We start from the raw sequence: 24,176 nt of genomic DNA on the forward strand, positions 1-24,176 counted from the left end.
GGTGGTGATCACTTTGTAGCGTATACAGATATCAGATTATAATGTTGTACAACTGAAACTCATAAAATGTAATATACCAATTTTACCTCCAAAAAAAAAGTCAGTTGAGCCTATCAGTTGGTGACAAATTCTCTTGGTTTTCCTTCATCTGAGAATTTCCTGATTTCCCCCAGCATTCCTGAAGGATATTTTCAATGGATATGGGATTCTGGATTGACATTTCAACACTTGAAAAGTATTGTGTCACTTCCTTCTGGCCTCTATGGCCTCTAATGAGAAATTAGCTGTCATTCAAATTGATTTTTCTCATATAGGTCCTAGATTTGTTTTTCTCTGGCTACTCTCAAGGTTTCTCCTTTATTTTAGTTATAATATCCAAAGTATGTAAAGAATCAGTAGCAAAACAAATGAACAGAGAAACCAAATAACCCAATTAAAAAATGGGTGAAGGACCTGAATAGACATTTCTCCAAAGAAGATATATGAAAGGCCAACAGGTACGTGAAAAGATGCTCAACATCACTAGTCATTGAGAAAATGCAAATTAAAACCACAATGAGATATCACCTCATGCCTGTTAGAATGGCCATCATCAAAAAAACAAGAGATAACAAATCATGGCACGGTTGTGAAAGGAAAAGGAAACCCTGTTGGTGGGATTGTAAATTGGCACAGCCACTATGAAACACACTATGGGGGATCCTTAAAAAATTAAGAATTAGAATTACCATATAATCCAGCTATTCCATTTCTGGGAATGTAGCCAAAGGAGATGAAAACACCAACTTGAAAAGATATCTGCATCCCCACGTTCATAGCAGCATTATTTATAATAGACAAGACATGGAAGCAACATAAGTGTCCACTGATGATGGATGAACGGATAAAGAAGTTGTGGTCTAAATATACAATAGAATATTATTCAGACATGAAAAAACAGGAAATCCTACCATTTGCAACAGCATGGATGGACCTTGAAGGCATTATGCTAAGTGAAATAAGTCATACAGAGAAAGAAAAATACTGTATGATCTCACTTACATGTGGAATCTAAAAACAAACAAAAAAAAACCCCCAAGTCACAGAGGCAGAGGGTAGAGAGAGGGGGAATTAGAGAAAGGAGGTCAAAAGGTACAAATTTCCAGTTTTAAGATAAATGAGTACTAGGAATGTAATACACAACATGACTATAGCTTACACTGCTCTATGATACATAGGAAAGTCCTTAAGAGTAAATCCTAAGAGTTCTCATCATAAGGAGAAATTTTTTTTTCTTTTTATTGTATCTATATGAGAAGATGGATGTTAGCTGAACCTACTGTGGTAATTATTTCACAATATATATAAATAAAACCATCATGCTGTATGTGTTAAAATTTTACAGTGATGTATGTCAATTTCTCAGTAAAACTGGAAACAAAAAACTAAACAAAAAAATAATATCATCAGGATTTTGATTGAGATTGCATTGAATATGGATTATAATTGAATATAGAAATGACATCTTGGAAATTCCCTGGCTGTCCAGTGGTTAGGACTCTGTGCTTTCACTGCTGAGGGTGTGGGTTCAATCCCTGGTGGGGGAACTAAGATCCCACAAGCTGTGGGTGTGGCCCCCCCGAAAAAAAATGACATCTTTATACTGCTGAGTTTTCCTAACAGGGAACATAGAATGCTTTACACATAGTATGTGTATGTATATTCAGACCCTAAGAGAAACTCAAGACCTTTGGATGGGGATCAGAGAACAGAGCATTTGTTGCTCACAAAGCATCTTGTACCTGTTCCCCACACTAATTCTATTTTCTGCTGTGTCTGCTGTTAACCCATTTGGTCCAGTGAGTTCTTAATGTCAGATATTGTATTTTGTTCTAGAATGTCTATGTTATCTATTGCTATGAACAAATTACCTCAAAACTTATCAGCTAAAACAACAAACATTTATTATCTCATGGTTTCCTAGGGACCAGGAATCCAGGTGAGGCTTAGCTGTGTGCCTCTGGCTCAAGGTCCCTCATGAGGTGGTCATCAGTCAGCTGGCACTGTGGTATCATTGAGGGCTCACCTGGGCTGGGGAAGAGAGTGTGAGGTGGCATCCACTTCGTGGTTGTTGGCAGGCCTTGGGCCCTCATCACTTGGGGCTCTCCACAGGGCTGCCTCATTATAAGGCAACTGTTTTCCCCCATAGCAAGTGTTCAGAGAGTGAGAGTGAGTACAGTGTTCAAGATGGAAGCCACAGTCTTTTTGTAAACTTATTTTGGAAGTGACATCTCACGTCTACCAAATTTATTCAATAAATCCAGACCACACTCAAATGAATACTAGGAAGTGGAGATTATTAGTGACTATCTTAGAGGCTGTCCTACCACAGTGTCTATTTGATTTTTTACTGATTTGAATTCTCTGTTGAATTACTCTAGCTCTTCATCTGTTTTGTCTATCTTTTTGTCTTATTTTCTTTAACATGCTAATCATAGCCATTTTTAAAAGTCCCTATCTGCTAACTCCAATATCTAGATTATCCCTGGGTCAACTTCTTTGACTGTTTATCTCTTAATTATCAGTTAATTTTTCCTCCTTCTTTATAAGTTTAGTAACTTTTAACAAAAATATTTATTTATTTGGTTGCACTGGGTCTTAGTTGCAGCTTGCTGGCTCCTTAATTGTGGCAGGCGGGCTCCTTAGTTGTGGCTCATCAGCTCCTTAGTTGCAGCACGTGGGCTCCTTAGTTGTGACATGCATGTGGGATCTAGTTCCCTGACTAGGGATTGAACCCAGGCCCTCTGCATTAGGAGCGCAGAGTCTTAACCACTGTGCCACTAGGGAAGTCCCAAAGTTTAGTAACTTTTATTGTTAGCTGGACATCATGGATATGTTGTAGATTATGTTAATTTTTCTCTAAAGGAATATCAAGAAAAATAATAGATACATGTATATGTATAACTGAATCACTTTGCTGTACACCTGAAACTAACACAACATTGTAAGTCAACTATACTCCAATATAAAATGAACGTTTTTTTAAAACCACAAAAAAATAAAAAAGGAACATCAAGTTTTGTTTTGGCAGGCTTTGAGGCTTGAATTTAGGTTTCAGTTGTTTGGAAGTATTTTAGTTTTGCCCATAGTTGTAGATGCAGTCCTTATTCCTAGGGGATGCTTTTCTGGAGTCTTAACTGAATGCCTGGAGTATGCACCAAAATCTCTTCACTTTGGCCAGGCCCAGTCTCCAATGTCATCCAGCACTATGTGACTCTGAATTTCCCCATGTGCTCTCAGCTCCCCGAAGTTGTATGCTACGCTGTCTTATCTGCTCAGCCCAGCAGGTGGCCAAGGACTCCAACATCTATACTCAGACCTTTCAGGCTCTTTGCCTATGGTTACCTCCACTTCACTTCCCTGACCCTCAAATTCTGTGACACTAGCAGCCCTAAACCCCAGGCTCTGCCTCTTATACCCAGTAAGAATTCTGCTCCCTGTCTTGGCTCGACCACTCCAGGTCACACTTAGGGAAGTATCCTCAGGAGAAAATCTGCATTGGTTGCTCTCCATGCCTAAAAGTAGTTGAATGTATTTTGTCCCCTTTTATGTTTTATGTTTGTTTATTGTGCAAAGGTAAATCCAATACCAGCTACTCCCTCACGGCTGAAACTTTTAAGTCTTTGAAAGGCCTTAGTGGGAAGCCGATATTTCACCAGCTCTATTTTTTTTTTTTTTTTTTGGTACGCGGGCCTCTCACTGTTGTGGCCTCTCCCGCTGCGGAGCACAGGCTCCGGACACGCAGGCTCAGCGGCCATGGCTCACGGGCCCAGCCGCTCCGCGGCATGTGGGATCCTCCCAGACCGGGGCATGAACCTGTGTCCCCTGCATCAGCAGGCGGACCCCCAACCACCACGCCACCAGGGAAGCACACACCAGCTCTATTTTTATTTCCACTGTGCTGTTTCTTTTCCCTAATAGACAATTCACTTTTATGGGTGCCATATCCTCTCTTATCTTTTTGAGGATTTTAATATTTACTTTAAAGTCTCTTTTGATTTTCTCTATTAACTCTTTTCCTTAGTCATTAGTTTTTTTTTGTTTGTATAGCATTGTGCCTCTCTTTTCTACTGTTGGTTTTCTTCAAATATTTGGCAAGTTCTGGCTAAGTGCTCAAGTCTGTCTTTGAGATTCTCTGATGGATTCTCTTTGAATGGTTTTATTTACTGTGAAGTGGCATTAGTCTCTGTGGAGTCAAGATAAGACATTGCTAGGCAGGGTACACTTGTGGTTAGACTTTGGGATAATGGGGGTCCCCAGACCTGCTGGGTGTTACCAGCCATCCAGCAAGGGGCCTCACAATCATTGCTCTCACCTGGTGGTTGATGCATCTGTTTTTGTCTGCTTGCCACAGGTGGGGAAAGAGAGGAAGTCAGTCATCTTTTTGCTTCACATGAATCCCCAAACCAATCATCCCAATAAGTTTCTCTCCTGCTCCCCAGATCTGTCACTCTGACGGACAGAGACTCCCAGGGACTCTCTGCCTCTCACAGTGATGTTCTCCTGCCTGTATTTTGTTCTTTGGTTTCCTCTGTCAACCGCATCCTGCCTGCCTTCCATTTCTGAGAGATTCCTTATGGCTTCTGGTTCAACAGGGTACCACATTTTGCTTTCCAGCGCTATTATGGATTTATTTAAAGATCTACTTTCTTTTACCTCTGTTGTTTGAGGTAGGAGAGAGAGGCACCGTACACAGATGGCAGTCTGATGTCTGGCCTTAGTGGCTCCTGAGAACCTTTCTGTTGTCTTGACACCGAAAGCTGACTTGGCTCAGCATAGAATTCTTGAGTCACAATCATTTTCCCTCAAAACTCTGTAGAACATGACTACACTGTCCTTTAACATTTAGTATTTCATGTGGTAATTCTTATGCCATTCTGATTTCCGATTCTTTTTTCTTTTTAGGTAACCTTTTTTTTTTTCCTGCCTTAATGTTTTCTTGTTCTTTACGTTCAAAAATCTTAACCAGGATATGTATACATATGGAAAGCTTGGTGTTACTTTTGCCTCATTAAGTCAATTTAAAATTATATGATTTAAGGGTCAAGGCTTCCTTCACTTCAAGGAATTGCATTTGCACCTTTGTCTAAAATCAACTGACAATATATGGGTCTATATCTAGACTCTATTCTGTTCCATCTCTCTTGACATCAGCAATCTCATACTGTCTTGATTACTGTCCAACTTTACTTTTACAAAATTCTAGGTTGTTGGCACTTCCATATGGACTTTAGGAACAGCATATCAATTTCAACTACCAAAAAAGTTTGCTGAAAATTTTATTGAGATTACACTGAATCTATAGATCAATTTGAGTGTGGAATTCACATTTTAATAGTTTTGAATCTTCTGATTCACGACCTTGGTTTATCTCTTCATTTATTTAGGTCTTTAATTTCTTTCAATAATGTTTTGTAGTTTTTAGTGTACAGATCTTCCACATATTTTTTGTCAGAGTATTTCATATTTTTGATGCTATAATAAATGATATTTTTAAAATTTCAATTCCCAATTGTTCAGTGCTATGAACAACTGACTTTTAATACGTTTGTTTAAGAGCACTTTTAGGTTCACAACAAATACAATTGGTTTTTACATATTGATCTTATATCCTTCACTTTGCTAAACTCTGGTAGCTTTTTGGATGATCCCACAGGATTTTATACACAATCATGTTGTCTGCAAAATAAAGGCAGTTTTATTTCTTCCTTTCCAATCTGATTACCTTTTACTTCTCTCTTTTATTTTTTAATTTTAATCTTTGTAGTTCATTGAAAGAGGTGATCATCATTTAATGGCTGATTGTATCAAATCTGAAAAACATTAGTATAATCAATGAGCAAAATTATGATATAGATGCAAGTGAGAGGTTTTTGTCTCATTTGCAATTTGCAGCATAAATTGATGAGGGAATGTTAACACAAGTAGTTTTGTAAGTTATACATGTAAAGGGCTGAATCATCGCAGTCATGAGGTTCTGACTCTAGAAATCTGTTACTAAAAGTATACAATTTGACTTCAGGAAAAAAATCAACAAGTGATAATAAATCAGATTTTAGGTTGGTTACTGGACTAGATTAAGCATGGTAAGGGAAGTCTGATATTATGCTTCTTCTTTGACATCGTTGCCCCATTCAGGAGTGTGGTAGGTTTACCGATGGTGTAAGGGATAATTACTTCTATTTCTTAACTTAGTTCACTGTCTAAAACTTCCAGTACAATGTTGCATAGAAGCAATGAGGGCAAACATCCTTGCCTTATTCCTGAATTTAAGGGGAAAACCTTCAGTATTTTACCATCGGGTATATTGTTAGCTCTAAGTTTTTCATAGATGTCCTTCATCAGGTTGAGGATGTTCTAACTACTCCTAGTTTGCTGGGAGATTTTTTTCAGGAACAGATGTTGATTTTGTCAAATGTTTTTTATGCATCTGTTGAGATAATCATATGATTTTTGTTTTTTAGTCTATTAATATGGTGAATTATATTGATTGGTTTTTGAATGTTGAATCAACCTTGCATTCCCGAGGGTAAACTCCTTTGGTAATGATGTATTATCTTTTTATATGTTGTTGTTTTCAATTTGCTAAGATTTTGTAAATAATATTTGCATCAATGTTTATGAGGGATGTTGTTTTGTAGTTTTCTCATGTCATCTTTGTCTGGTTTTGATATCAGATAATGCTGCACTCATAAAACAAGATGGGAAGTATTTCCTCCTTTTTTTCTGGAAGAGTTTGTGTAGAATTGGTATTATTTCTTCCTCAGAAGTTTGGTAGAATTTACTAGTAAAGCCATGTGGACCTGAAGTTTTCTTTGTGGGAAAGTTAAATAAATTCAATGTCTTTAATAGATATAGAGTTATTCAGGTTATATATTTCTTCTTGCATGAGCTTTGGTACTTTGTGTCTTTTTTTTTTTTTTTTTTTTTTATTATTTTTTTGCGGTATGCGGGCCTCTCACCGCCGTGACCTCTCCCGTTGCGGAGCACAGGCTCCGGACGCGCAGGCTCAGCGGCCACGGCTCACGGGCCCAGCCGCCCCGCGGCACGTGGGATCCTCCCGGACTGGGGCACGAACCCGCGTCCCCTGCATCGGCAGGCGGACTCCCAACCACTGCGCCACCAGGGAAGCCCTACTTTGTGTCTTTTAAAGATTTTGTCCATGTCATCTATGTTGTCAAACTTATCCGCATAGCATTGTTCATAATGTTCCCTTATTTTAGTATCTATAGAATCTGCATCAGTCACCTTTATCATTCTTGATATTGATAATTCGCATCTTATTCATTTTTTCCTGATCTAGTCTATCTAGAGGATTGTACACTTTGTTGAGCTTTTGGTTTTATTGACTTTTTTTCTTTTCTTTGTCTGTTTTCTATTTCATTTCTTTTCACTCTGATTTTTAAAATTTCTTGTGCTTACGTTGGCTTTTATTTGCTCTTCCATTTCTAGTTTCTTAAAGTAGAAACTGAGGTCATTGATTTGAGACATTTCTTATTTTCTTTTTTAATTAATTATTTATTGAAGTATAGTTGATTTACAATGTTGTGTTAATTTCTGGTGTAGAGCCAAGTGATTCAGTTATACATATTCTTTTTTATATTCTTTTCCATTACAGTTTATTACAGGATGTTGAATTATAGTTCCCTGTGCTATACAGTAGAACCTTGTTTTTTATTTTTTAATTTTTTTTTACTTTTTGGCTGTGCCACGTGGCATGCAGGATCTTAGTTCCCTGACGCCCCCATGCCCCCTGCAGTGAAACCCACACCCCCTGCAGTGAAAGTGCAGAGCCTTAACCACTGGACTGCCAGGGAAGTCCCATGTTTATCTATTTTATATATAGTGGTTTGTATCTGCTAACCCCAAACTCCTAATTTATCCCTCCCCCACCCTCTTTACCCTTTGGTAACCATAAGCTTATTTTCTAGAGACATTTCTTATTTTCTAATATAGGTGTTTTTAGTGCTATAAATTTCCCTCCATGTACTGCTTTAGCTGCATCCCACAAATTTTGATATTTTTTCTTTTCTTTCAGTTCAAAATGCTTTCTAACTTTCCTTTTGATTTTTTATTTCATATATATACATATATATATGTATACACACACACACACACACACACACACACACACACACACATATATATATTTTAGCTGCACTGCAAATCCTGTGGGATCTTAGTTGCCTGACCAGGGATTGAACCCAGGCCCTTGGCAGTGAGCACAGAGTTCTAACCACTAGACTGCCAGGGAATTCCCTATTTCACACATATATTATTTATGTATTTATTTATTTTTGAATTTTATTTTATTTTTTTTATACAGCAGGTTCTTATTAGTTATCCATTTTATACATATTAGTGTATACATGTTAATCCCAATCTCCCAATTCATCACACCACCACCTCACCTCCCCTGCCACTTTCCCCCCTTGGTGTCCATACGTTTGTTCTCTACATCTCATACACATATATTATTTAAAGGTGTGTTGTTTAGTATCCAATTATTTGGGGATTTTTCTAGGATCTTTCTGTTACTAATTTATAATTTAATTCCATGTGGTCAGAGAATGTACTTGAAATTACTTAAATCTTTTATTTTTTTAAATTTTATTTATTTATTTTTTAACATCTTTATTGGAGTATAATTGCTTTACAATGGTATGTTAGTTTCAGCTTCACAACAAAATGAATCAGTTATATATATACATATATTCCCATATCTCTTCCCGCTTGCGTCTCCCTCCCTCCCACCCTCCCTATCCCACCCCTCCAGGCGGTCACAAAGCACCGAGCTGATCTCCCTGTGCTATGCAGCTGCTTCCCACTAGCTATCTACCTTACGTTTGGTAGTGTATATATGTCCATGCCTCTTTATCGCTTTGTCACCGTTTACCCTTCCCCCTCCCCATAGCCTCAAGTCCATTCTCTAGTAAGTCTGTGTCTTTATTCCTGTTTCACCCCTAGGTTTTTCATGACATTTTTTTTTCTTAAATTCCACATATATGTGTTAGCATACGGTATTTGTCTCTCTCTTTCTGACTTACTTCACTCTGTATGACAGACTCTAGGTCTATCCACCTCATTACAAATAGCTCAATTTTGTCTCTTTTTATGGCTGAGTAATATTCCATTGTATATATGTGCCACATCTTCTTTATCCATTCATCCGATGATGGACACTTAGGTTGTTTCCATCTCTGGGCTATTGTAAATAGAGCTGCAATGAACATTTTGGTACATGACTCTTTTTGAATTATGGTTTTCTCAGGGTATATGCCCAGTAGTGGGATTGCTGGGTCATATGGTAGTTCTATTTGTAGCTTTTTAAGGAACCTCCATACTGTTCTCCACAGTGGCTGTATCAATTTACATTCCCACCAACAGTGTAAGAGGGTTCCCTTTTCTCCACACCCTCTCCAGCATTTATTGCTTCTAGATTTTTTGATGATGGCCATTCTGACTGGTATGAGATGATATCTCATTGTAGTTTTGATTTGCATTTCTCTAATGATTAGTGATGTTGAGCATTCTTTCATGTGTTTGTTGGCACTCTGTATATCTTCTTTGGAGAAATGTCTATTTAGGTCTTCTGCCCATTTTTGGATTGGGTTGTTTGTTTTTTTGTTATTAAGCTGCATGAGCTGCTTATAAATTTTGGAGATTAATCCTTTGTCAGTTGCTTCATTTGCAAATATTTTCTCCCATTTTGAGGGTTGTCTTTTGGTCTTCTTTATGGTTTCCTTTGCTGCGCAAAAGCTTTTAAGTTTCATTAGGTCCCATTTGTTTACTTTTGTTTTTATATCCATTTCTCTAGGAGGTGGGTCAAAAAGGACCTTGCTGTGATTTATGTCATAGAGTGTTCTGCCTATGTTTTCCTCTAAGAGTTTGATAGTTTCTGGCCTTATATTTAGGTCTTTAATCCATTTTGAGCTTATTTTTGTGTATGGTGTTAGGGAGTGATCTAATCTCATACTTTTACATGTAGCTGTCCAGTTTTCCCAGCACCACTTATTGAATAGGCTGTCCTTTCTCCACTGTACATTTCTGCCTCCTTTGTCAAGGATAAGGTGACCATATGTGCGTGGGTTTATCTCTGGGCTTTCTATCCTGTTCCATTGATCTATATTTCTGTTTTTGTGCCAGTACCATACTGTCTTGATTACTGTAGCTTTGTAGTATAGTCTGAAGTCAGGAAGCCTGATTCCTCCAGCTCCATTTTTCGTTCTCAAGATTGCTTTGGCTATTCGGGGTCTTTTGTGTTTCCATACAAATTGTGAAATTTTTTGTTCTAGTTCTGTGAAAAATGCCAGTGGTAGTTTCATAGGGATTGCATTGAATCTGTAGATTGCTTTGGGTAGTAGAGTCATTTTCACAATGTTGATTCTTCCAATCCAAGAACATGGTATATCTCTCCATCTATTTGTATCATCTTTAATTTCTTTCATCAGTGTCTTATAATTTTCTGCATACAGGTCTTTTGTCTCCTTAGGTAGGTTTATTCCTAGGTATTTTATTCTTTTTGTTGCAATGGTAAATGGGAGTGTTTTCTTGATTTCACTTTCAGATTTTTCATCCTTAGTGTATAGGAATGCCAGAGATTTCTGTGCATTAATTTTGTATCCTGCTACTTTACCAAATTCATTGATTAGCTCTAGTAGTTTTCTGGTAGCATCTTTAGGATTCTCTATGTATAGTATCATGTCATCTGCAAACAGTGACAGCTTTACTTCTTCTTTTCCGATTTGGATTCCTTTTATTTCCTTTTCTTCTCTGATTGCTGTGGCTAAAACTTCCAAAACTATGTTGAATAAGAGTGGTGAGAGTGGGCAACCTTGTCTTGTTCCTGATCTTAGTGGAAATGCTTTCAGTTTTTCACCATTGAGGACGATGTTGGCTGTGGGTTTGTCATATATGGCCTTTATTATGTTGAGGAAAGTTCCCTCTATGCCTACTTTCTGCAGGGTTTTTATCATAAATTGGTGTAGAATTTTGTCAAAAGCTTTCTCTGCATCTATTGAGATGATCATATGGTTTTTCTCCTTCAATTTGTTAATATGGTGTATCACGTTGATTGATTTGCGTATATTGAAGAATCCTTGCATTCCTGGAATAAACCCCACTTGATCATGGTGTATGATCCGTTTAATGTGCTGTTGGATTCTGTTTGCTAGTATTTTGTTGAGGATCTTTGCATCTATGTTCATCAGTGATATTGGCCTGTAGTTTTCTTTCTTTGTGACATCCTTGTCTGGTTTTGGTATCAGGGTGATGGTGGCCTCGTAGAATGAGTTGGGGAGTGTTCCTCCCTCTGCTATATTTTGGAAGAGTCTGAGAAGGATAGGTGATAGCTCTTCTCTAAATGTTTGATAGAATTCGCCTGTGAAGCCATCTGGTCCTGGGCTTTTGCTTGTTGGAAGATTTTTAATCACAGTTTCAATTTCAGTGCTTGTGATTGGTCTGTTCATATTTTCTATTTCTTTCTGATTCAGTCTTGGCAGGTTGTGCCTTTCTAAGAATTTGTCCATTTCTTCCAGGTTGTCCATTTTATTGGCATAGAGTTGCTTGTAGTAATCTCTCATGATCTTTTGTATTTCTGCAGTGTCAGTTGTTACTTCTCCTTTTTCATTTCTAATTCTATCGATTTGAGTCTTCTCCCTTTTTTTCTTGATGAGTCTGGCTAATGGTTTATCAATTTTGTTTATCCTTTCAAAGAACCAGCCTTTAGTTTTATTGATCTTTGCTATCGTTTCCTTCATTTCTTTTTCATTTATTTCTGATCTGATTTTTATGATTTCTTTCCTCCTGCTAACTTTGGGGTTTTATTTGTTCTTCTTTCTCTAATTGCTTTAGGTGCAAGGTTAGGTTGTTTATTCGAGATGTTTCCTGTTTCTTAAGGTAAGATTGTATTGCAACAAACTTCCCTCTTAGAACTGCTTTTGCTGCATCCCATAGATTTTGAGTCGTCGTGTCTCCATTGTCATTTGTTTCTAGGTATTTTTTGATTTCCTCTTTGATTTCTTCAGTGATCACTTCGTTATTAAGTAGTGTATTGTTTAGCCTCCATGTGTTTGTATTTTTTACAGATCTTCTCCTGTAATTGATATCGAGTCTCATAGCGTTGTGGTCGGAAAAGATACTTGATACAATTTCAATTTTCTTAAATTCACCAAGGCTTGATTTGTGACCCAAGATATGATCTATCCTGGAGAATGTTCCATGAGCACTTGAGAAAAATGTGTATTCTGTTGTTTTTGGATGGAATGTCCTATAAATATCAATTAACTCCATCTCGTTTAATGTATCATTTAAAGCTTGTGTTTCCTTATTTATTTTCATTTTGAATGATCTGTCCATTGGTGAAAGTGGGGTGTTAAAGTCCCCTACTATGAATGTGTTACTGTCGATTTCCCCTTTTATGGTTGTCAGTATTTGCCTTATGTATTGAGGTGCACCTATGTTGGGTGCATAAATATTTACAATTGTTATATCTTCCTCTTGGATCGATCCCTTGATCATTATGTAGTGTCCTTCTTTGTCTCTTCTAATAGTCTTTGTTTTAAAGTCTATTTTGTCTGATATGAGAATTGCTACTCCAGCTTTCTTTTGGTTTCCATTTGCATGAAATACCTTTTTCCATCCCCTTACTTTCAGTCTGTATGTGTCTCTAGGTCTGAAGTGGGTCTCTTGTAGACAGCAAATATATGGGTCTTGTTTTTGTATCCATTCAGCCAATCTGTGTCTTTTGGTGGGAGCATTTAGTCCATTTACATTTAAGGTAATTATCGATACGTGTGTTCCCATTCCCATTTTCTTAATTGTTTTGGGTTCGTTATTGTAGGTCTTTTCCTTCTTTTGTGTTTCTTGCCTAGAGAAGTTCCTTTAGCAGTTGTTGTAGAGCTGGTTTGGTGGTGCTGAACTCTCTCAGCTTTTGCTTGTCTGTAAAGCTTTTGGTTTCTCCATCAAATCTGAATGAGATCCTTGCTGGGTAGAGTAATCTTGGTTGCAGGTTTTTCTCCTTCAACACTTTCACTGCCACTCCCTTCTGGCTTGCAGAGTTTCTGCTGAAAGATCAGCTGTTAACCTTATGGGGATTCCCTTGTGTGTTATTTGTTGTTTTTCCCTTGCTGCTTTTAATATGTTTTCTTTGTATTTAATTTTTGACAGTTTGATTAATATGTGTCTTGGCGTATTTCTCCTTGGATTTATCCTGTATGGGACTCTGTGCTTCCTGGACTTGATTAACTATTTCCTTTCCCATATTAGGGAAGTTTTCAACTATAATCTCTTCAAATATTTTCTCAGTCCCTTTCTTTTTCTCTTCTTCTTCTGGAACCCCTATAATTCGAATGTTGGTGCGTTTAATGTTGTCCCAGAGGTCTCTGAGACTGTCCTCAGTTCTTTTCATTCTTTTTTCTTTATTCTGCTCTGCAGTAGTTATTTCCACTATTTTATCTTCCAGGTCACTTATCCGTTCTTCTGCCTCAGTTATTCTGCTATTGATTCCATCTAGAGTACTTTTAATTTCATTTATTGTGTTGTTCATCGTTGCTTGTTTCATCTTTAGTTCTTCTAGGTCCTTGTTAACTGATTCTTGCATTTTGTCCATTCTATTGTCCATTCTATCTCCAAGATTTCGGATCAACCTTACTATCATTATTCTGAATTCTTTTTCAGGTAGACTGCCTATTTCCTCTTCATTTGTTAGGTCTGGTGGGTTTTTATCTTGCTCCTTCATCTGCTGTGTGTTTTTCTGTCTTTTCATTTTGCTTATCTTACTGTGTTTGGGGTCTCCTTTTTTGCAGGCTGAAGGTTCGTAGTTCCTGTTGTTTTTTGTGTCTGTCCCCAGTGGCTAAGGTTGGTTCAGTGGGTTGTGTAGGCTTCCTGGTGGAGGGTACTAGTGCCTGTGTTCTGGTGGATGAGGCTGGATCTTGTCTTTCTGGTGGGCAGGTCCACGTCTGGTGGTGTGTTTTGGGGTGTCTGTAGACTTATGATTTTGGGCAGCCTCTCTGCTAATGGGTGGGGTTGTGTTCCTGTCTTGCTAGTTGTTTGACATAGGATGTCCAGCACTGTAGCTTGCTGGTCGTTGAGTGAAGCTGGGTGCTGGCGTTGAGATGGAGATCTCTCGGAGATTTTTGCTGTTTGATATTATGTGCAGCTGGGAGGCCTCTTGTGGACCAGCGTCCTGAAGTTGGCTCTCCCACCTCAGAGGCACAGCACTGACTCCTGGCTGCAGCACCAAGAGCCTTTCATCCACAGGGCTCCTTAATTTGGGATGATTCGTTGTCTATTCAGGTATTCCACAGATGCAGGGTATATCAAGTTGATTGTGGAGCTTTAATCCGCTGCTTCTGAGGCTGCTGGGAGAGATTTCCCTTTCTCTTCTTTGTTCTCACAGTTCCCAGGGGCTCAGCTTTGGATTTGGCCCCGCCTGTGCATGTAGGTCGCCGGAGGGCGTCTGTTCTTTGCTCAGACAGGACGGGGTTAAAGGAGCCGCTGATTCAGAGGCTCTGGCTCACTCAGGCCGCGGGGTAGGGAGGGTCACGGAGTGTGGGGCGGGCCTGCGGCGGCAGAGGCCGGCGTGACGTTGCAACCTGAGGCGCGCCGTGTGTTCTCCCGGGGGAGTTGTCCCTGGATCCCGGGACCCTGGCAGTGGCGGGCTGCACAGGCTCCCCGGAAGGGCGTGTGGCTAGTGACCTGTGTTCGCACACAGGCCTCCTGGTGGCGGCAGCAGCGGCCTTAGCGTCTCATGTCTGTCTCTGGGCTCCGCACTTTTAGCCGCGGCTCGCGCCCGTCCCTGGAGCTCTCTCAAGCAGCGTTCTTAATCCCCTCTCCTCGTGCACCAGGAAACAAAGAGGGACGTAAAAGTCTCTTGCCTCTTCGGCAGGTCCAGACTTTTCCCCGGACTCTCTCCCGGCTAGCCGCGGTGCACTAACGCCCTGCAGGCTGTGTTCACGCCGCCAACCTCAGTCCTCTCCCGGCGCTCCGACAAAAGCCGGAGCCTCAGCTCCCAGTCCCGCCCGCCCCGGCGGGCGAGCAGACAAGCCTCTCGGCTGGTGAGTGCCGGTCGGCCCGATCCTCTGCGCCGGAATCTGTCCGCTTTGCCCTCTGCACCCCTGTTGCTGTGCTCTCCTCCGCGGCTCCCAAGCTCCCCCACTCCGCCTCCCGACGTCTCCACCCGCGAAGGGGCTTCCTAGTGTGTGGACACTTTTCCTCCTTCACAACTCTCTCCCGCTGGTGCAGGACCCGTCCCTATCCTTTTGTCTCTGTTTAGTTTTTTCTTTTGCCCTAACCAGGTACGTGGGGGGTTCCTTGCCTTTTGGGAGGTCTGAGGTCTTCTGCCAGCGTTCAGTAGGTGCTCCGTAGGAGTTGTTCCACGCGTAGATGTATTTCTGGTGTATCTGTGGGGAGGAAGGTGATCTCCGCGTCTTACTCAAATTTTTTAAATTATAGAGGCTTGTTTCATGGTTGAGAATGTGATCTTTCTTGGTAAATATTTCATGTGTATGTGAAACTAAGGCATTCTTCAGTTTTAACCACCATAGTTTTGTAATTATTATTTAGTTACATTTATAGTAATTTGGGGAGGGTATAAAAGCTATTGTCTTGAATCAGAAGATGTCTATTTGACTTCTTCAGGCACCCTGAGGGCAGTCTGTGTGTCCTGTTTACATTTCTATCCCCTGAGCATTATTCCTGGACCAGAATGAAAGCTCAGCAGACACTGGTTGAATAAATGGATTACACTTAGAAATGGTCATTTTAAATGGTTATTTTAAAAACAAGATTATTGTGTTATGTGACAAGACTGAGTCTTATACACCTTTGTGTCTTTGTGTCTCTACAGGGCTTTGCATACAGCTTGGCACATTGCAGGAGCTCAGGCAGCATTGATGGCATTGAATGGAACAAAAGAGATACCTACAAAGGTGCTTTCTCTGACTGGTTGGGATTTAAAGCCACCCTGAGGCAATGACAAGCTACTCTGGCCAAGGTTGGAGAGGTTGTCCTGTCATAAAGCCCCCTAAGACATGATGTCACACACAGACAGTGCTCTCCTGTGAAAGGGAGGGGCTGTGCACTGGACTGCCAGACTTAGCTGAGCTCCGGTGCCCTTCTCAGTCTCAGTCCTGGAGCCTGAGGGGAGGTGAATAGGTTGCCTGTACACTGGTATGGTCAAAGGGTACTCTGCAAATCACTAACGTCATCAGGGTTGGTAGATTTGGTAAGCAGTTTCAAAAGGTTGCGCTCAGTAAACCACCCAAGCAGGTGAAAATTGTCTTTACGACTCCTAGCCTGCCTGTCCTGCATCCCTTTCTACTTGACGTTCCCCCTTTCCCCCTCTTCTTCTCTCACTCAGGACTCATTTTCTCTCCTCCAAACCTTCCCTCAGAAAAAGCCTGATAACTTTGCTCACACCAAGTTATAAATAACTAAAAAGCTTACTGTAGAGTATACTGCTAGCAGTATTCTCAGAGAAGGAAATTCAGTATGAAGGGAGGTGCTGTAGTTCCCTGCAGAGAGATGAAGTGAGCTGAGGCCCGAAAAAGGCCCACTGGATTTGGTGACTAGGAGCATATTGGTGACTTTGGTGAGAGAGGCTTCAGAGGTTGATGGGGACAGAAACAGATTGCAGTGGGCTGTGGAGTGAGGGAGAGGTGAAGAGGGGTGAAGATACGTACTGCAGTCAGCTCTCTCAAGGAGACTGGTGTGAAGGGTAGGGGACAATAAGGACTGTATCTGGAGAAGGGATATGGGTTCAAGGGAGAAGGCCTTTCTTTTTTTAGTGGAAGAGATGAGTGATATGTTTAAATACTGATGGGAAGGAGCCAGAAAAGGAAAGGATGAATATACAAGTGAGAGAGGGGACCTCCAAACACCCAGGTTATGAGAAGACCAGGTGAATGGAGTACGAGAGGGGCTAGCCCCAGAGAGGGGGGCGCAGCCTCCTCCCCTGAAGAGGAAATGACCTGTGAGAAGCAGAGGATGGATGAGTTTGGTGGCAGAAAGTCTAGGGAACACCCATCTGGTAGCGCGTGTGTTCCCTGGTGAAGGTGAGGAAGGCAGAGGAGGGGCTGGAGGTTTAAAGAGAGGTTCCGAAATAGTCCCTGTGGGGCTTCCCTGGTGGTGCAGTGGTTGAGAGTCCGCCTGCCGATGCAGGGGACACGGGTTCATGCCCCAGTCTGGGAAGATCCCACATGCCGCGGAGCGGCTAGGCCCGTGAGCCATGGCCGCTGAGCCTGCGCGTCTGGAGCCTGTGCTCCGCAACGGGAGAGGCCACAACAGTGAGAGGCCCACGTACATCTAAAAAAATAAAATAAAATAAAAAAACGAAATAGTCCCTGTGGAGAATGGGGAACTCACTTGGGAAACAGAGGCTCACCAGGCCACAGTGAGGTCCACCTCACCCTGGAGACATTGACTGTACTACAGTGTCAGTTTATATGCAATTTGACACTGAAGGTGGGATTCTAGACAGGGAATTTCTGAGGCAGCTAGGGAATCTCCCCCAGAACTCCCAAGATTATTCCCAAAATGCTGTATAACACAGAAAATACTTTAAACTGTTCGTAGTTTTTAATCCTTTTTATTTACTATTATAATTAGCCACCTACACCTGGGGTCATTTTACACAAAATGTTTAACAGAGCTATACCTTTTTCCTTAATCCTCTCCCAACCCCGCTTTTCCCATCCTGATTCCCTGGGACCTACCTTTCCAGCTCTGAGGACGTTGAAACCAGCTTTTGTTTGGGGCTCTGAGGTCTTGGGAGAAATTCCTGAGCATTTTCCAAGCTCCTAGTGCTAGCCCACTCCATCCTGAGTTTAGCCTCCAGCTGTGACCAGCAGGCTCTCCCCTGGATGAACCCTGCTTGTGGAGGTCCTGCCATTCCCCCAACTGCCTCTAGCCCATTGCAATCCCTGCAAGCCACAGAGTAAAGGAACACCAGGACCCTGGGTCTATGTGATGCATTGACTGTTGCCATCTTTTCTTCTTAGACTGAAAATGGTGTTTGGTCTGTGCTGCCAGAGAGAGAGGTAAAGTTTAGGTGGGCCCTGTTACCATGCCCCAAAAGACCAGGAAAGGGGACCCCTCACTTGGTGCCACAAGGATGGGAAAATAGGGTTCTATATTCCCTTTTCCCTGACTGTTATAGTGTCTCTGGGACTCAGGGTCAGGGTGGAGGGTGTTATAGTGTCTCTGGGACTCAGGGTCAGAGTGGAGGGCCTGGTACTGACAGGTGGGACATGCCTGTGTGTGTGTAGGCAGGGAGCCATCATCCTGGCAGTGCCGAGATGCTCTGTTTGAGGGAGTTCCCTGGTTGCCTAGTGGTTAGGATTTGGCGCTTTCACTGTGGAGGCCCAGGTCGAGGAACCATCCTGCATGCAGTGCAGCACAGCCAAAAAAAAAAAAATTAAAAAAAAAGATGCTCTGTTTGTCCCAAGGGAGGGGTCCTAGAAGAGGAGGATGGACAATGAGATATTATTTCTAATCCAGGTTGTGGGATCTGTCAGTCCAGAGTAGGGAGGGCTTTGGAGGGCTTTGGGGGGAAGAGCTAATCCAGCACTTGAATGAATAACTATGAGTGTCCAGCCAAGGCTAAGTCCCTGCCTTCTGGCTGGAGAGGCAAGATGGACCTGTGTAAACAAGTAAAGAAGGAAAGGAGAAGGGAGTGGGTCAGGGGATCCTTGTGGGTTCCAGGCACCAAGTCTGGCTTTCTCAGCAGTAGGCAGAGGCACAGAGCATGCCGGCCAGTCAGCAGGGAGCCCAGGCTGAGCCCTGTTACTGCTGATGGATTCATTCATCCACAAGTATTGATTGGACGAGTGCTGGTGGAATAGGTCCTGGGGCTTGGACTGGGGAGGAAAACCAGCACCCACCGGTGAGGGCACGAGGCCCCAGCCTCACACTCAGCTCTGCTTTCCTTCCAGGCTATACAAGTTGCTGTATGTAGTACACATCTTCATTCTTGCAGGTAAGGGTCTGGGTGCTGGGGTAATTTGGGGATGATGGCAGGACCCCAGTCTCCAGCTACTCACTGGGATTCCCAGAGGCCCCCTCCTGAGACTGCCATGTACCTGGCTCCCCAGGGCTGGTCACACTGCTCAGAGCCAAGGCTGGTCTTCTTTCCTCCTTTCTTCCCTCTGCACCTTCATGGTGAGTCTGGGATTTGAACCCATATCTCACTCTAAAATCCATGCATACCCCACAAAACCGGCAAACAAACCAAAAAACGCATACAACCAAATAATGTCCTACAGCAGTGATCTTCAAATTTTTGCTTGCATACCTTTTGAAAAACTATCCCTTCACACATTGTAAGTTAATATCTAATATCTTTCATCACACATTAAAATAGTTGAAAAGGATATAATTTCTGGCATATTGTAAATACTGACATTTAAAAATAATTACATCACTCTTTTAAACGTTTTAACTAGTCTTTCTTCATCTACCTGCAGGAGTGGTGTACTACTATTTTCAGGGGTGTGTGGGGAAAACAGCTCCTGACCATGAGATTGCTGGGGAATCATCACAGGTAGGGACCTCTGTCAGAGTTTAGAGGGACTGTCTCACTGTAGCAAAAACAGAGGTCATACTCCTTGATCTCAAATGGTCAACCAACTGTGTGTGTGTGTGTGTGTGTGTGTGTGTGTGAGAGAGAGAGAGAGAATGTGAGGGCTCTGGAGAAATTCCCTGTGTTCCTGGCAAAGTGTCAAACAGAGGCCCCACCTGCCATGGGCTGGCTGTAAGCTCACCTCAGAGCTCCGTAGCAGTGACCTAGACAAACCTAAAGGAACAGGTGACCCCTAATGCATGTGAGTAGCCCTGGAATATGGTTCGACACTCATATGTGAATCGGGTGGTGGTGAGCAGGACACCTGCCTGGGGTTACATACCCTCTTTAACGTCCCAGGTCCAGGAACCTATGGCAGAAGCCCCTCCTCCCAGCCCTCTGTCAGGAAAACACAAATGGACACTGGATGCCCACTGAGGGCCACGTGCTGGATTAGGTGTTGCCCATCTATTGAAACCTCGCAGCAACCCAGTAGCTCCCACTTTATAGAGGAGGAAACGTAGGCTCCCAGAAGAACAGTGACTAGACCCAGGCTGCCCCAGGTGACAGGACAGAGCCACATACCTGGTCTCTGGAGGCTTCCTGCTCTCCATCTAGTGCTATTGGGAAGAGAGGATTTTCGTGGGAATAAGCTTATCTGTGACCCAGCAACACGGAGAAGTGTGTGCTACATATTTAGGGAGGGACTATTCAGAGGTTGGAGAGCCCCTAATAAGGCCCATGTTGGCAGGTGCCTTAGAGACAGAGTCCTATGTTGCTTCCTTTTTTTTTTTTTTTTAATTAACCAAATTTTCATTTTAAAAAGTTTTATTGTCATCAAAGATATGCATATACATAGTTCGAGGAGTCAAAGTTTTAAGACTTGAAACAAAAAACTAGCTGTCTTTTGTCCCTTCACCCATCCTCTTCACCCATGATTCCCACAACCCAGGGTGGGAGTCTTTCCAGCTTCCAATTTTCTAGCTGAAGCCTTTGATTTTGCCTCCATGGTTCTAAATAGAAAGCTTATCCTGCTTTGTCTTAATTTTTCAGATTTAAACATTATCGAATGAATTCCTACAACGAAAGATGAGGATTTAGCTCTTGTAACAGCTGCACACTTACTGCCACCTCCAACATACATCTCACCTTTCTCTAGTCTTCCAGTATAGTTATATCCTAGTTTTTTGCATTGTAAATGTTTTATTCTGAGTAATGACATCTTCAGTTGTTAAAAAATTTTAAGTATCAGTTTTGCTTTTTTGCTGACTTTTATGTTATTTTGGCTTTTTTTAAATAATTAATTATTATTATTTATTTATTTATTTTTGGTTGTATTGGGTCTTCGTTGCTGCGCGCTGGCTTTGTCTAGTTGCGGCGAGCGGGGGCTACTCTTCGTGCAGTGCGCGGGCGTCTCATTGCGGTGGCTTCTCTTGTTGCCAAGCATGGGCTCTAGGCGCGTGGGCTTCAGTAGTTGTGGCACGCGGTCTAGTTGCTCCGCGGCATGTGGGATCTTCCCGGACCAGGGCTCGAACCCGTGTCCCCTGCATTGGCAGGTGGATTCTTAACCACCGGACCACCAGGGAAGTCCTCATTTTGGCTTTTAAGTCCCTCTCCCACACAGTGGGCTCTTTTCACTCATTTTAAAAAAATTAAGGTATTATTTATACAGAGTGAAATCCATCTCTTTTAGTGTGCAGTTCTGTGAGTTTTGACAAATGTATGCAATTGTATAATTGCCACCACAACCAGGATACAGAACAGTTTCATCATTTCAAAAAATTCCCCCATACTCATTTATAGTCAACCTTTTCCCCACTCCTAGCCCCTGGCATCCAGTGAGCAGTTTCTGGTCCCATAGTTTTGCCTTTGCAAGATGGTCATATAAGTGGAAACATCCAGGGACTTCCCTGGTGGTCCAGTGGTTAAGAATCCGCCTTCCAATGCAGGGGACGCGGGTTCGATCCTGGTCGGGGAACTAAGATTCCACATACCATGGGGCAAGTACTGAGCCTGTGCGCTGCGACAAAGACCCAGCGCAGCCAAAAGTAAAATAAATAAATAAACAACAACAAAAAAACATCCAGTATGTAGTCTTTTATTTATTTATTTGGCTGTGCAGCAGGATTGTGGGATCTTAGTTCCCTGACCAGGGATTGAACCTGGGCCCCCTGCAGTGGAAGCACAGGGTCCTAACCACTGGACCTCCAGGGAATTCCCCAGTATGTAGTCTTTTGAGCCTGGTTTCTTTCACTTAGCACAAGGCATTTGAGGTCCACCCAGTTGTGTGTAGCAGTGTTTGTTCCTTCTTATTGCTGAGTAGCTGTCCATTGCATGGATGTACCATGGTTTGTCCATTCACCAAGTAAGAAACATGTGGATTGTTTCTAGTTTTTTGGCAGTTACAGATAAAACCACTATAAATGTTCATGTACAAGTTTTGTGTGAACATAGGTTTTCCTTTTACTTAGGTAAATACCTAGCAGTGGGATTGTGGGGTCATGCGGCAAGCGTATATTTAGTTTTGTAGGAAACTGTAAAACCTTTCCAAAATGGCTGGCACCCATTTTGCATTCTCACTGGCAATGAATGAGAGGGTCCATTTGTTCCATATCATTTCCAACATTTACCTTTTTTTAGTCATTCTAATAGGCTTGTATTGTAATTTTATTTAGATCAATATTGAGGATTTACATTGTGTTTATTTTTTTATTAATTAATTTTTGGCTGCATTGGGTCTTTGTTGCTGCGCACGGGCTTTCTCTAGTTGCGGCGAGCGGGCGCTACTCTTTGTTGCAGTGCGGGGGCTTCTCACTGCAGTGGCTTCTCTAGAGCAGAGCACGGGCTCTAGGCGCACGGGCTTCAGTAGTTGTGGCTCACGAGCTCTAGAGCGCAGGCTCAGTAGTTGTGGCGCACGGGCCTAGCTGCTCTGCAGCATGTGGGATCTTCCCGGACCAGGGCTCGAACCCGTGTCCCCCCTGCATTGGCAGGCGGATTCTTAACCACTGCGCCACCAGGGAAGCCTGAGGGTTTACATTTTAAAACTATGTAAATAGTATTCCTGAGTCACGTAGTGTACTGTAACTACTCTTTGTGTATAATTTTGTTTTTTCCTCTTTTTTAAAAATTTGTTTTCTCTGTACCTATAATTAATTCATCCAAAATCTCTACCAAAAATATTAATCTCCTTGCAATACACTTAGATAAATTAGGTGTTTTATCTGTATGATCGTTTCCCTGGAGACATATCTCATGGAGCCCCCCATCCTCCTCTTTCCATCTGGACGGGACGTCCTTGAGGCCTGCTGCTCAGCTGTCCTGGGACCTCCCTTCACCGTCATTGTGGGGAGTGCTTCACTTCTTTCACGTGTGGGAGCTGATGTTACTCTTTATTTGGGGGGAGCACAGCCTCCAGTTGCTTCCTGAGGGGTAGTCTTGAGATACTACATATCTGAAAAGGTCTTAATTCATATTTAACTAAGTTTGGCTAGGTATAGAATTCTAGACTAGAAATAATTTTCTGACAGATTTTGAAGCTCCTCATTTTCTTCTGGCTTCAAAGGGTTGGTGTTGAAAAGTCTGATGAAAGTTGAATTCCTAAAACAGACTTTTTTCTTCATATCTCTGGAAGTTTTTAGGTTCTCTTCATCCTCAGTGTTTTGAAATTTATTGATGGCATAATCTGGGGTGAGTCTCCTTCATCCATTGTCCTGGACACTTGGCGATTCCTTCTCTTCTGGAAACTCATGTCGCTCATCTTTGGGAAATTGTCTTGGTAAAAAATGAACATATTTATTTGATATCTCTCCCTGCCACCCCAGTTTGTTGTCTCTTTTCCCTCTTTCAGAAAGATCTATGATTTAGCTTTTGGACCTCCCGCTCTCTTCTCTCTATTCTTTACCTTCTAAAATTTGATTGGATTTTTAATTTTTAATTCCTATTATCATATCATATTTGTTTTTGAAGAATTAGAGATTGTTGTTTGAACATTTCTATTTTAGCGCCCATACTTGTTTTGTAAATGCAAAGTTTATCTTTCTAAAGCCATCAATTATTGTTTGTGTGAAGTTTTCCTTAAATCCTTGGTAGTCTTTAGGTGTCTTCGCAGCAGGCGTTGACAGTGGACTAGTACATAGCTGAGCCCTTAATATGTCACCTCAGCCTTCCTTCTCTCTCTCTTTCTCCTTGTCATGCAGCCCTTAGGGGAGACCTTAAGGCCAGTGTGGGGACTGATGGATAAATGCTACCCTGTGACCGCTCAGGTGGGTCAGGGCTGGGGACCCCTCTCCCCCTGGGGTAGGATGGCTGTTCTGGGCACCCTCGGTAGGCACACACCATAAGAGGATGGGCCAGGCAGGGAAGGACTCCCAGACACTCACAGCTGAATGTCACTTCCCCTGTTTCCCTCTGCAGAGACGCAGAGTCAAGAGTGGGGAGAAGCAAGACTCTGAGGTAAGTGAGGCCTGCCCTGGAAGGGCCCGGGGCTGGGGCTGTCTCCTGTCAGAGCTCCCTGAGGCTCAGGGATGCCCCAGCTCATGGCCAGGGGTCCCAGGGAGAGTAGCAGGGCCCCTCTAGGAAA

The 24,176-nt window shown here is 42.1% G+C and overlaps 1 protein-coding gene across 3 annotated transcripts in view; it reads left to right on the forward strand.

Moving 5' to 3' along the window:
• Positions 1 to 24,176, forward strand: part of LOC137202550 (uncharacterized) — a 32,484-nt gene that overhangs the window by 7,108 nt on the left and 1,200 nt on the right. The window contains exons 2-7 of one of the 3 annotated variants that reach the window (XM_067698286.1): positions 15,887 to 15,968; positions 18,039 to 18,077; positions 18,972 to 19,015; positions 19,503 to 19,579; positions 23,794 to 23,859; positions 24,011 to 24,049. In XM_067698286.1, the coding sequence (XP_067554387.1) occupies positions 15,943 to 15,968; positions 18,039 to 18,077; positions 18,972 to 19,015; positions 19,503 to 19,579; positions 23,794 to 23,859; positions 24,011 to 24,049 (291 nt within the window). In that variant the 5' untranslated portion in view covers positions 15,887 to 15,942. The other 2 variants (XM_067698287.1, XM_067698288.1) reach the window with 2 other exon arrangements.

This window comes from Pseudorca crassidens, chromosome 11 (assembly GCF_039906515.1).
Source record: "Pseudorca crassidens isolate mPseCra1 chromosome 11, mPseCra1.hap1, whole genome shotgun sequence".
NCBI lineage: Eukaryota > Metazoa > Chordata > Mammalia > Artiodactyla > Delphinidae > Pseudorca > Pseudorca crassidens.